Raw genomic sequence first — 12,933 nt, 5'->3', positions numbered from 1 at the left:
GTCTTTTGCCACATGTAGTTTGGATCCTTGTGAGGAGCACTTAAATTAACCACCTCCTCCTATGAGATTGATAATCCCTTTCTGCCTGAGGGATTGCTCTCGGCAGCCCTGAAGGAGGCTGTGGTGTGCCCCCTTCTGAAGAGGCCATCTCTGGATCCTGTGGCCCTCTTAACTATCATCTCCAACTTCTCCTTTTGGAGGAAGGCTGCTGAGGCAGTGGTAGCAGATCTCCTATGGAGCATCCTGGAAGACATGGGTTATTTATTTATTTGTTTATTTAACTTCTTAAACAAATGTATGTGGCTCCCCAACTCACACATGGTGACTCCAGGCGGCTTACAGAATTAAAACCCATAATGCAGAAACCAAGAACCCCACCCCCACTCCTTTGATGGCAACAAACACACTCAGACTAACCATTTGATCGGTTCCGTATCAGCCTGAATCCCTATTATCTGAATCCTTCTCCATCTAGATTCACGTCTGGATCTGGGACAGAGCGAGCTTTGTTCACTCTCCTGGATGACCTTTGCAGAGTCCTGGATGGAGATTGAGTGTTTCTCCTGGTCCTTTTGGACCTCTCCACAACTTTTGGTACTGTTGACCGCAGTGTCTTACCAGACCACCTACAGGAGATGAGGATAGGAGGGAGTCCTCCAACTGGAAGGGACCATTCCTTTCTTTATTTATAGTTTTTGAAACCTCCCCCAGCCCATTGACTCTGGGAGAAGAACAAGAACGAAACAGATAATGCAACAACATGGAACTAACAAAACCTCCCAAAATGAACCAATAAACAAGAAACTAGGGCTTAAAGCAGGAGGGAACCAGCTTGTTTGAACTGTTTTATGAAATAACAAGAGGAAGGGCACCTTATGGACCTTTGAGGAAGTGAATTCCAAAGCAGAAGGGCCACTGCATAGGCCTACCATTAAGCCTTAAGCCAGTGCTTCTCAACACTGGCAACTTGAAGACATGTGGACTTCAACTCCCAGAATTCCTCAGCCAGCCATGTTGGCTGGAGAATTCTGGGAGTTGAAGTCCACACGTCTTCAAATTCCCAAGGTTGAGAAACAATGCCCAAAGCCTACACCATGCACACTTCTTGCAGGAAGAAACTCTCAAGATGTTTGTAGTGGACAAGCAGATTCAGTCCTGGCAAGGCAGTTCATCATGTAGCCAGTACTACAATGTCTAAGACTTTATAGACAAAAAAGAATATTTTGTACTGAGCCAGAAACCTATTGTTAACCAGAGCAGGGGCTTCAAGAGAGGTGTTATCCTGCACTGGTGGGGTTGTTCTTTCAGGGGGCAGATGGATTCAGTCAGGGATGGGCATCTTCCTTTGCAGCCCAAGGGCTGAACCTGGACTCAAGGCAGCAATGGAATTAACATCCAGATGAGATGAGACTACTGTATAGAGCTGCGTTGATGACTTTTCAGAAACATACATTTTTCTCACTGTGCCTCTGCTCAGGATGTCACAGTGGGATTCAGAGTCTGGCAGAGATGATGCTTGTTTTCCTTATAATTCCCAACCGCATCATCCTTTTTTGATGGTGGTGATGATGGTTGTCTGTTTGTTCTGCTTGTTCACTCTCCAGGGGTTGTCCAACCATTGATTTTCATGGTGACTGAAGAGCAACAGGAGGCAAAATCTTGCATCAGAACATTTGGCTCTATAAAATAACACAAAGAATCTGGGCAGACAACAGATGGGCCACTGTTGTGATACCTTCAGTTATGAAGGTTAGAAAAGCCACTGGAACTTCAGTGTTCTGAGAGCTTTGGGGGGTTTAGGGATTCTTCTCGGGTTCAAGAAAAGCAACCACAGTATATGAATCAGGTATGCCCAGAAATGCATTTCTTCTTATGCTCTTACTATGGCTTCTCATGCCCCATACAGTCAATGGAATGCACAAAGCCAAATGCTCCCTGAGTTTGGGGAAGGATGAATTAGACCCACGGAATCATTACAGGCCAGGAAGTCATCTGTTAAGCGGTGTCATCTCTGCAGCAGAAACTAAGCATCTACCTTTCAGCTTCCACAACTTTCCCACTGCTAAAGTTTCCAAGTAAGTCACTGGGTGCTTGAAGGTATTAAGACCTCTTCACTCCTTGCCAATTTCCAAAACAGCAGTGCTCCTTAACTACTAGCAACTGTCCTTTTTCAGGGAATTGAATGAAGAATTGTCCTGTTTTATCTCTGTGGGACGTCATTAGGGATTCTTTTTATAGATTGTAGCTGATGAAGCTGATGCTGACGTGTAAACTTCAGTGAGATGATAAAAGTCACAAGATCGTCCTGCCATCATTTTAATCAGCAGAAGAAAATCCTTTCTCCATCACATCAGTAGTCAGGCATTGTGGCTGAAGGGTCAAGGCATGGCTTTTCCATTCCCCACCCACACCCCCCACACCCCACAACCCACACCCCACACCCCACACCCCACACCCCACCATAATTATCACCTAAGATGGTATGAGTAGCTTGAAAAACAGGAGCAATAAAGTATGGTTGAAAGGGGAAGATGGGAGAAGGAGATGAAGGGAAGGTAATGGGACATTAAGGTAGAGCAGATGTCTTCTCTCTTGCCCCAAAGCATGGCTGAACCCAATGGATGTACATTTCAAGAAAGCCATTAGAAACACCAGAAGGAATTTCCAGATGCAAGAGTCATTGATGTTCTTAGAGGAACAGATCATAGAGGAAGAGGGAAAGACAACAAATGAAGTCCCAAGAACGTTCTCAGAACACATTTGTGCAATTCTTTCCTTCTCATTTAGCACAAGTAAGACCCGTTGCCTCACCTCCTTGGAAAAAGAAACAAATCAGGTCCCAAGAACATTCTTTGATTTACAACAAACTTTGGGCATTTCTTTCCTTTCCTTTCCTTCCCACAAACTCATTTCCTCAACCCTTCGGGGGGAAAAATGAAGAAGTGTTCCAATTCCAATGTGACCAAGGAGACAAAGTTCTTGATTGCTCCTTTTATTTGGCATAACCCCTGGAAGGGCTGCATGTGTCCAAGTCCAACACAATTTTGGGAGTCTTGTAGTTAGGGTCATTTAATTTATTTAGGTCATGTGGTATGAATATATCAGAATTCTGGGTTTTATGTGCTTGTAATACAATTGCAATGAAACAGGAATGCTTCAATTGCTTTTTCTTTACTGCTTCAAGAATTTCAGAGTCTGGTCATTTCCCCAGATAACTTGAATCATTAGGCAAATCATCCTTAGCTGGAAACGGTCACCAATTTTAGCTTAGCTCTGAAGGGGAAGGGGGCATTTTAAAAAATGGAAGAGAGATAATAACGTTCTTGATGGTGATATTATATGCATCTATTGACAGGAAAGAATACAAACAATACTGGAAAATTCTGTCCTTCCTTTTTGCCATTCAGGAGATCAACCAGGATCCCCATCTCTTACCCAACCTCACCCTGGGATACACTATTAATGACAATTTTTTCAAGGAAAGAATCACCTCAGATGCCTTACTAGACCTGCTTTCAACTGGGGAGGCCAATGTTCCAAACTATAACTGTGGAAAGCAGAAAAATATACTGGCTGTCCTTGAAGGGGGTGAAGTTGACATTTCCACCCAGATTTCAACCATATTGAGCCACTACAAAATCCCTCAGGTGTGCCTCTGTGTATGTTTGTGCATGGCAGCTTCTCAGGTCAATTCCACTCATGGTTTTCTCTAAAGAAATTCAAGGGTGGTTTCCATCTAAAAGTGGCAGTCAATGGTGAAGGATGAAATGGTGAAAGCAGCCACTTCCCTCATCATCAAGATCCCAGTCTACCTTAGGGGCCAGTGCTGGGTATGTTTGAAGGAAAAGTCCTATAGTCACTTATAGCTGGGTGTGAGTACTCCTGTAGGAAAGCAAATTGTGTGTGAAGGCAGTTCCTTGCAAAGGTGGAATGAAGATGTCTAACCTGGATCGTAAGGATAGACATATTCATTCCAAATATTGGAGCAGATGTGATTTGATCCAAAATTCTTTCTTTTCTTTTCAGGTCAGTTATGCTTTTGCTTCACACGTTCTGAGTGATAAAAAACGTTTTCCTTTTTTCTACCGAATGCTCCCCAGGGAAGGCACCCAATATCCAGGGATCGTCAAACTTCTCTTGCATTTTAGGTGGATGTTGATAGGACTCATTGCTCCAACCACTGAGAACGGAGAGAGGTTCACAAGAACATTGACTCCTATGCTTACAAAGAACAGCATTTGTGTTGCTTTTTCGTTAGGAACCTCCTTTTCTTTGAAGGACTTTGAGAAGATTATTGACCAGTTGGACAAATGGAGAAACGTCAATGTTTTGGTTTGTTACGTAAAAGCAAATTTCTTCCTAGGACAAATATTCTTCCTTCAAGTGATGATGCAAACGTTTATAGAACCCAAGGCTGACAAAGTCTGGATCACCACAGCTTTGTGGGATTTTACCCTGGAGTTGAAGTCTCTACAGTATATCTCCTCCCTCTATGGTTTTTTATCCTTTCTAGTCCACAGGGATAAGTGGGCAATAGATGCCAATTTTCCACTCCTTTACTCTTTGATTCTGAACTTTGTAGATGAAGGGTTTCATTGTTCATACTCAAAGCCAGTTGGGTCTGTGAAAGGATGGACAAGGTGCTGTGAAAAAGAAGATTTGAGGATCCCTTCCCCAAAAGAGCATGAAAAAATTTTGTCACTTGATGGTTATCACATTTACACCAGCCTCTGGGCTGTGGCACATGCCATAAACACAGCGTATTCCTCCAGATCCACCAGGCGTGTGAGGAACAGGAGCTATCAGTTGGAAGGTCAAATGCTTCAGCCTTGGCAGGTATTCTCTATTCTACCACTTCTCTAAATGAGAATCAGAGCTATAGTTCCTTATCATGAACAACTTTCTCTCAGAATTAGTTTATTTTGATCATGCTAAAAATGCAACAGAGAGATTAAATGTTATGAGATGCATCCTATTGAAAAATGCTTTGTATTGGTTCTGCTGTCTGCAGTCTTAGTAGGACTAAAGGACACCAGTGGTGGGATCCAAATATAGTGATGAAATCAGTGTCTACTTGATCCTTTTAATGATATTCCAAATGCATTACACAGAGTAGCCAGTCTTGAGATTGAGCCCAGAAAATTTTTCTCAGAGCACAAGTTTGCACACATGTAAAGGCTTTAACTTCCACACCTCTAAGAAAGTGAAGAAGTCAAGTCCCTTCGAATTGAACTCGACTTCTAGTGATTTCATGGAGTGGTTCCTACAGGTTTCTTGGTGACAGTCAGGAAGAGGCTTACTATTATCTGTTTCTGGGAATATAATTTCCAATCATCATATTTTCAATTCCTAATCAGGCCCAACTCTGCTTAACTTCTAAGCTTAAACCAAGTCAATCCAAACTTCTAAAAGCAAAAAAAAAAAAATTAAAAAATTGCATAAAAACATTCAGAAACAGAAAGAGCCAGGAGACATTCTAAAAAGTCACTCACAGCTACTCATGTTGGAATGAATTCTGCACCATAAGGGATCAGTGGATAAAAGGGCCAACTTGTCACATTGTTCCTGTGTATCCTGCAGTTTTTTCTTCTCTCCCCTTCTAGCTCCACCCGTTCCTGCAAAGCCCTCAGTTTCACAATGTTTCCATGGATGGGGTATATTTGGATGAAAACAGAGAGCTGGCAGCTGACTTTGACATCATGAGTTGGATTGTGTTCCCGAACAAGTCCATTGTCAGAGTGAAACTGGGGGATCTAGAAAGGCAGGGAACCCCAGACCTCAAGTTTACTCTTGATCAGGATGGTTTTGCAAAACTGATTTGGCTCAAGAAGGTAGGAACAATGGATTTGTTTCATTTCACAGACTCCAAAGCTTTTCAGTTCTGTAATAAACTCTCTGTGCCTCTGAGTGCCTGGGGATTGCACAGAATTGTTGATCTTCAAGAGAGAGGACTTTTCCCCCAGCTCTTCTAGTAAACTGTGCAGAATAAATATGATATTCACAGGAAGGCTACCTTTGGTCCTTAAATTGTTACTTCATCAGAAAAGCACCAGCAGGTTTCCTGGAAGTTCATGTATCACAAATGGAGAGAGGACTTTGCTCCTAAAGAATCTGAACTCTAAAATCAGTACTAAGGAACATCAAACACAAGAAAGCAAATGAAGGGAGACAAGAAACAAGAAGCAATATGCATGTCATGATGAGGGTTTAAGGTCCATTAGAGGTTTCAAATCTGAATCAGAAAATCCAAGAGGTGAAGGGGGCTATTGAGGCTCTCCAGCTGCTACTCAGTCCTGGAATCCAAATGAGTACATCCCACCCTCTAAATTTGCAAGTGGTTCCAACATAATTCAGGTTCAGTCCAAAGCAGGAGATTGACTTTAATCATTAGTATTTTTTTTCTTCTCTTTCCATTTTTTGGAGGGGAGGCAGGTCCTTCCAGTCAGTGCTGGCTCCTGGCAACTACCTGGACAAGTCCCTGCAGTTTTCTTGGCATGATTTCAGAAGTGGTTCTTCCTAGAGCTGAGAGAGAGGGGCTGGCCCAAGACCACCCAACTGCCTTCGTGCCTAAGGCAGTACTAGAACTCATGATCACCCACTTTCTAGCTGGTGCCTTAACCACTACACCAAAGTGGCTCTCTTTCTCTTTCCATAGGTTCTTCTTAACATGTTTTTTTCTTGGTCTTCCTTCTTTCTTTGCATAGCCCCTCCCTCCTTCCAGGTGTGTGGAAAGTTGTCAACCTGGATTCGCCAAGGCAGCTCAGGAAGGAGAACCTGTCTGCTGCTACCTCTGCCTTCCTTGTGCAGAAGGAACCATCTCCACTAAGGAAGGTGGGTGAAAGCACCTTTTGCCCAGGTATTGTCCATGGAAGGCTTCTGGAAAGGCATTTGTAATCTTAGCTCTTTCAGAGTAAGTACAGTACAGTACATATGTCATTGCCACCATGTCCATTGTGTGTGTCATGATCTCGTGCTACAAATGATGCAAGAGATTGTATCTTTTGTGTCACCATCTGTGATGGAATGTGAGAATGACCCTGGAAGACAGGGAGAAGAGATGCTACCTACAGAATGATCAGATAAAAGGGGGAGGAGCTGGCAATTGAGTAACGGGCAGAGAAAGAAACTTAGAAAGGATCCACCCTAACTCGTCAGGCAGTAAAAAGAGACAGCAGGAGATTTGTACTTTCAGAGTTGCAAAATTAATGTCAGCCCTCCCAGGTAAACCAGACAGGAAACAAGACCAGATGAGCTAATTCTGTTAGGGAATTTTCTCTGCCCATTACACAGTTGTGGGCTCCTCCCACTTTTATCTGATCGTTCCCTAGGCAGCATCTCTTCCCCTGTCTTCCGAGGTCATTCTCACATTCCATTACAGTATCAGATGACATAAGACAATTTAGACAAATGATGTATTATGGGATGGTTTGCTTCTTTTAGTTCCATCCTGGAGGGACTTGTTTTATTAATATTTAACTAATATTGTTTTCACCCAATCTGGACAATCTGGGGTCCAATTTACTTGCCATTTAGTAAACTTCTAAACTAGAACTTTTTCTGAATCTCCCTTATAGCTGGCAAGGGTTGTTTGTTTGTTTGTTTGTTTGTTGCTTTTTTGTTTTTGTTTCTGTTTTTTTGTGACTATGGAACATCCCCATCCATTTCAGCCACTTCAACTGTGCAAGGAGAATTATGGAACTTGCTCTAGTGCAAGCAGGACATCTGCTCAGGGACATCACCCACTTTCCATCCCACTGATATTGTCCCATTGGGAGAATTATTCATTCTTGCCTAAACCATTTCTAATGTTAATTTTTATTTTACTATTTTGAGGGTGTCTGCTCTAAGCCAAACAAGGGTAAGCAGTAAAGGGTATATTCTGCTTGTTGTTGTTGTTTTCAGATGCAGAAAAATGTGCCAAGTGTCCAGAAGATCAGTATCCAAATCAGGAACAAACCCAATGTATCCTCAAGGTCATCACTTTCCTGTCCTATGAAGAAACGTTGGGGGTCATTCTGGTTTCCTTTATCCTATTCTTGTCCTTCATAACCAGTGTGGTATTAGCCATCTTCATTAAACATCTAGAAACTCCAATAGTTAAGGCCAATAACCGCGACCTCTCCTATATTCTCCTCTTGTCCCTCCTTTTTTCCTTCTTAACCTCCTTCCTTTTCATTGGTCCTCCAAGGAAAGCAACTTGCCTTCTCCGACAATCAGCCTTCAGCGTCATCTTCTCGATTGCTGTCTCTTGTGTCTTGGCCAAAACAATCATGGTGGTGCTGGCCTTCTTGGCTACAAAACCAGGAAACAGAATGAGGAGATGGCTGGGGAAGAGCTTGGCCAATTCCATCATTCTTTCTTGTTCCAGTGTCCAAGCTGCCATATGTAGTTTCTGGCTGTGGAATTCTCCACCCTTCCTTGACTCTGATATGCACTCACAATCTGGAGAGATCATCCTGCAATGTAATGAAGGGTCTGATGCCATGTTTTATGTTGCTCTTGGCTACATAGGTTTCCTGGCTGCTGTCTGTTTTACGGTGGCTTTCCTGGCCAGGAACCTCCCTGGGGCCTTCAACGAAGCCAAGCTGATCACCTTCAGCATGCTGGTCTTCTGCAGCGTCTGGGTCTCCTTTGTGCCCACCTACCTGAGCACCAAAGGGAAGTACATGGTGGCCGTGCAGGTCTTCTCTATCTTGGCCTCCAGCGCTGGCCTGCTGGCATGCATCTTCATCCCCAAGTGCTACATTATTTTACTAAGACCAGATTTGAATACAAAGGAGCAGCTAATGATAAAAGTAAAATAGAGAAAGTGCTTCCTATTCATCCTTTTTTCAAGGAGAGACACCTGCCACCTCTTTGTACCTCCCACATGCCTCCCTTGGGCATTTCTGTTCTGCTCAAGGACCATCTATCCATGGCTGAATCCACAGCATGGAAAGCACCATAACTTCCCTTGTGTTGATCCGGTATCTCATTTCAGTTATTATCCACCCAGTTTAAGATGCAATTTATTTAACTAAGTTTACCCTCAACAGGGCACATCTCATGAACTTTGCACAGTGGGATTGATAAAGGATATTAGAATATCCAGAGCTCAGATACTTTGGTCACCTAATGCGAAGAGAGGACTCTTTGGAGAAGACCCTGATGCTGGGAAGGATGGAAGGCCAAAGGAGAAGGGGACGGCAGAGAATGAGATGGTTAGATAGCATCACTGAAGCAATGAGCATGAAACTGAGCAACCTCCGGGAGGCAGTGAAGGATAGGAAGGCCTGGTGCGATGTGGTTCATGGGGTAACGAAGAGTCGGACATGACTTAACAACTGAACAACAACACCAAAGATAATCCAAGCCTATTTTATTATTACAAATTATTTTACTATTACAAGAACCAGCCAGCTCTCTCCAAAGACCCAAATGCTTCCCACCTCAAGCCTGTCAGAACCCTCTCTTTTCCAGTATTAGCTGTCAGGGGTATGGTGACTCCCTTTGGGCAACCAAGATGGGTTTTTCCTTAAACTGGCAGCTGCTCCCCACTTCCCCTTCTTTTACTTCTTTGGCAGAGAGACCATTGCCATGTACTTCCTGGCAGATAACCTATCCTTCCAGATTGGCCTTTCTCTTCATTTTCCTCCTAGCTCCCTCCTTCAAGCCTCTTTTCAATGGTTCTGCTGCAAACTGTCAGATACAAACTGGATTGGACATCTGCCTTTTGGAGCTGCAAATTCCCCAAATGCACTTTCCCATGGAAACTAAACTGTCAGCTCAGCCATAAAACATTTAGAAGAACAAGGAATGATGAGAGGCTGGGAGAAGATCCCAAGAGCCAGACACAGACTCTGGGAAGCAAGGACAGTGTGATAAGCCTTATAACAGGAACTCTTCTGAAAGAAAAGATATCCATGACATTCTGCCTCTTTCTTCCTTCAAAACCCCCACTGTCTTTGTAGTCCTGCCCCATGGCCTCATAGCTATCTCCTAATGGCCTCACCAACCTCAGTAGATACCTAATGCACTATAGAAAATCAAACACTTTGCTGCTGTACCAAATCATCTGAATATTCTATTTTGCATAAGTTGATAGAGAGGAAATGTAACCCTACCCTTCTTTTGGCCTGTCTCCAGCATTGTCAATAAACCAATTTGAATTCCAATGTAATTGTGTCCTGGTTTCTGATTCAAAGGTAAGATTTGCAAAATTCTCCTACACTCACCCAAGGCACTCTACTTTGCTATGATTGATCCCAAGCTCATGCTTCCTCATCTGGACCCTAAGAGCTTCCAGGCTCTGGGAGACCATCTTGTTCAGAATAGCATTGGGATGTAAAGCTGAGGATCATCAACAGATGCATGATACAGTAGATGTTGTCAGATGTTGTAATGTTGTCATTACAGATGTAGAGGAATGGAGGGAATGGCCTTGAAGGACAAGAGGAAGAACCACTACCAAGGATTTGAGCCCAGGCCAAGAAACTAATTTGAGCCCATGTCAACAGAAGATTTTCCCCAGGGGTTTCATGTTGAAGAGGAGTGAATTGAGCCCCATAGCAAAGCAACTCATAATTGAGGGGCTTTGGTTTGGCCTTTTACTCCCCACAACCAATGGCTGGATCTGCCCCCTCAAGAAGTAGGAGAAGCATTGTAGTACACAACCAGTCTTCAAAGGCAGTCCAGAAGGAGACCATAATTGATGATATCAAAAGCCTCTGAAAGACCAAGAAATGCCAAGAGGGTCGCACTCCCCTATCCGGATCCTTCCAAGTCTATTCCCAGGGGAAACAAGGCAGTCTCAGTGCTAAAACCAGGGCCAAAGCCCAACCAGAAAGAGCCCACATAATCCATTTCATCCAGGGCTTTATGCAGCTGACCTGGAGAGAATTCTGAAGTTTTTCTATTCCAAAATAGGACAACTGTTAGCCCTGCACTTGAAATACTCCAGGGCAAGGTGGTAGCCCAGATGTTATATAGGGCTGAGATCTGCAGGTGGCATAAGAAGGTTATTACCTGTGTGAGGAAAATGAGGAAAATATATCTGCAGTGAAGCCTTGATTATTTTGCCTTTGTGTCCTGCGTTTTGATTCCACACCTGATTGGAAGTAAGAACTTCCAAAAGAACTTCATAGGGAAGATTTTGGGACTCCCAAGGGCTGCCCTGCTGCTTATCTAAGGATAGAGGTAGGGTTTGTGGTGGATTGCAGGACAGAGCAAGGTTCTCAGGAAGGAGGGGGTGGATTCCAGGAAAGGCAGAGAGACAAGAGACAACACAGTCTGGAGCAGGAGCGTAGGAAGTGTAAGAAGTAAGAACCACTTCCAAGGTACATCCACTACTTGCAATAGTACAGATTTAGTCTGGCAAGATTTTGTCTATATGGTGTAAGCAATAAAAGAACTGAATTTGGTTGGACTGTTTCCCTGTTGTTCTTGGGCTGGACCTGACAGGTTTCTTTTCATATCTGTTAGAGGACCCCTTGCATTGTTGGGGCAAGATAAGCAACCAGAACACCTTCAGGAATCCCACCTTCCCAGACTTTACTTTCTCCATTCCATAGCTGGGAATCAATGGAACAAACCCTACCCCTTTTGGGGGAATCCAGGTGTTGGAACAGAGAAAACCTTAGGGACAGTTTTTTTGAAAGAGATGCCAATAAAAATGCTACTACAGTAGAGTCATCCAAATGTTCATCTTGGTTTCATCGCTGTAAAAAACAGAAGCTTTATTTGTTCTTGGTTAATATGATGAGTGCCCCATTGAGAAAGGATTTGTCATCCCTTTGCTTGCATATTGAAGAGAGATTTTGTAAGTGCCCTGCTGAACACCATCTCTGTCCTTGTGCTGTTGGTCAAATGGAGGATGTTGTCCACGACTTCCTCCACTGCCCCATTTATGATGGGATGAGGGCCGAAGTATTGAAGATAGGTGAATTCAAGGGCTTGGACTTCGAATAACTGAATTATCTTCTTGCAGATGTTTCCAACTGTGTATTCTCAGATTCCTACTTTTGCTTTGTTGTCATTTAAACTTAGAAAGAAATATTGAAATTTCATCATAGCCCTGGCTTTATTTTGTTTCGACTTCTTTGAATCTAACCTACTTTTTATTATTGTACTGTATTGTATTGTATTGTATTGTATTGTATTGTATTGTATTGTATTGTATTGTATTGTATTGTATTGTATTTTCTGCAATGCTATGTTGTTATGACCTGTGGTTACAGCAATCAAACTTCTTTATTTACCTGGAGAGAATAGTGGAAAACTCCTGGAGTTTTTTTTACCTGGAGAAACCTCTTTATTTACCTGGAGAAAACTGGAAAACTCCTGTTGCATCTGTTCAGAATTTTTCCACATATTCATATACGCCTGCATAATTTTCTATACACTCAGCATAAAAAAAAAAAAGAGGGAAATCTTACTAATTAAAAGTGGTAGCCTGTTTTTCTTATGACTTAAAAAAAACAGTATTTGGTGATTTGCTTGTTTAAGGAACACTGAGTTAAAAATATGTGCTTAAAAATCACTTTTCTATTTTATTTTGACATCAAATGTTCTTTTGTATTCAGATCTGGGCTTAGTAAAATAATAAAGCACTATAAAATAGCTCAAAAGTAATGAGAAAACCTTGTAAAAAATTGCAATTTAAGAGCTGAAAGAGATTCTGGAATAAACCGGTGAAAGTTTCCCTCATAATTATGGTATTTTTAGGAGCTATCACAATGGAACATAACACTGAGTTTACAAAAACAGCTTTGCTTGGAACCACATATATATTACAGTGGGTACAAAGCTTGATCTGACCCTAAATTGCTAGCATTTGGTGAATATGCTTCAGAAGAGACAATAGTAATAACAATAGTAATAATGACATTAGTCATAAGAACAGTTAAGCCACTATCCTGAACAGATAAAAAATACTTCTCAGTACTGTGGAGATTG

At 42.5% G+C, this 12,933-nt stretch overlaps 1 protein-coding gene across 1 annotated transcript; it reads left to right on the top strand.

Moving 5' to 3' along the window:
- The first annotated feature begins 3,326 nt into the window (after positions 1–3,326).
- Positions 3,327–8,804, top strand: LOC112542735 (vomeronasal type-2 receptor 26-like). Its single transcript, XM_088128855.1, has 5 exons — positions 3,327–3,647; positions 4,027–4,332; positions 5,604–5,831; positions 6,711–6,831; positions 7,903–8,804. The coding sequence occupies exons 1-5, from the start codon at positions 3,327–3,329 to the stop codon at positions 8,802–8,804; spliced, it is 1,878 nt and encodes a 625-aa protein (XP_087984981.1).
- The last annotated feature ends 4,129 nt before the right edge of the window (positions 8,805–12,933 follow it).

This window comes from Python bivittatus, unplaced genomic scaffold (genome assembly GCF_059951505.1).
Source record: "Python bivittatus isolate LINGU-HERP-01145 unplaced genomic scaffold, Pbiv_v1 ctg000820_np1212, whole genome shotgun sequence".
In the NCBI taxonomy this organism is placed as follows: domain Eukaryota; kingdom Metazoa; phylum Chordata; class Lepidosauria; order Squamata; family Pythonidae; genus Python; species Python bivittatus.
Note: the sequence above shows the minus strand (reverse complement) of the source record. Positions and strands in the feature narration are given on the sequence as shown.

Coding starts and splice junctions, on each gene's coding strand:
- LOC112542735 (XM_088128855.1), top strand. CDS start 3,327: ATGGTGATATTATATGCATCTATTGACAGGAAAGAATACAAACAATAC. Junction 3,648..4,026: donor GCCACTACAAAATCCCTCAG/GTGTGCCTCTGT, acceptor TTTTCTTTTCAG/GTCAGTTATGCTTTTGCTTC. Junction 5,832..6,710: donor AACTGATTTGGCTCAAGAAG/GTAGGAACAATG, acceptor GCATAGCCCCTC/CCTCCTTCCAGGTGTGTGGA.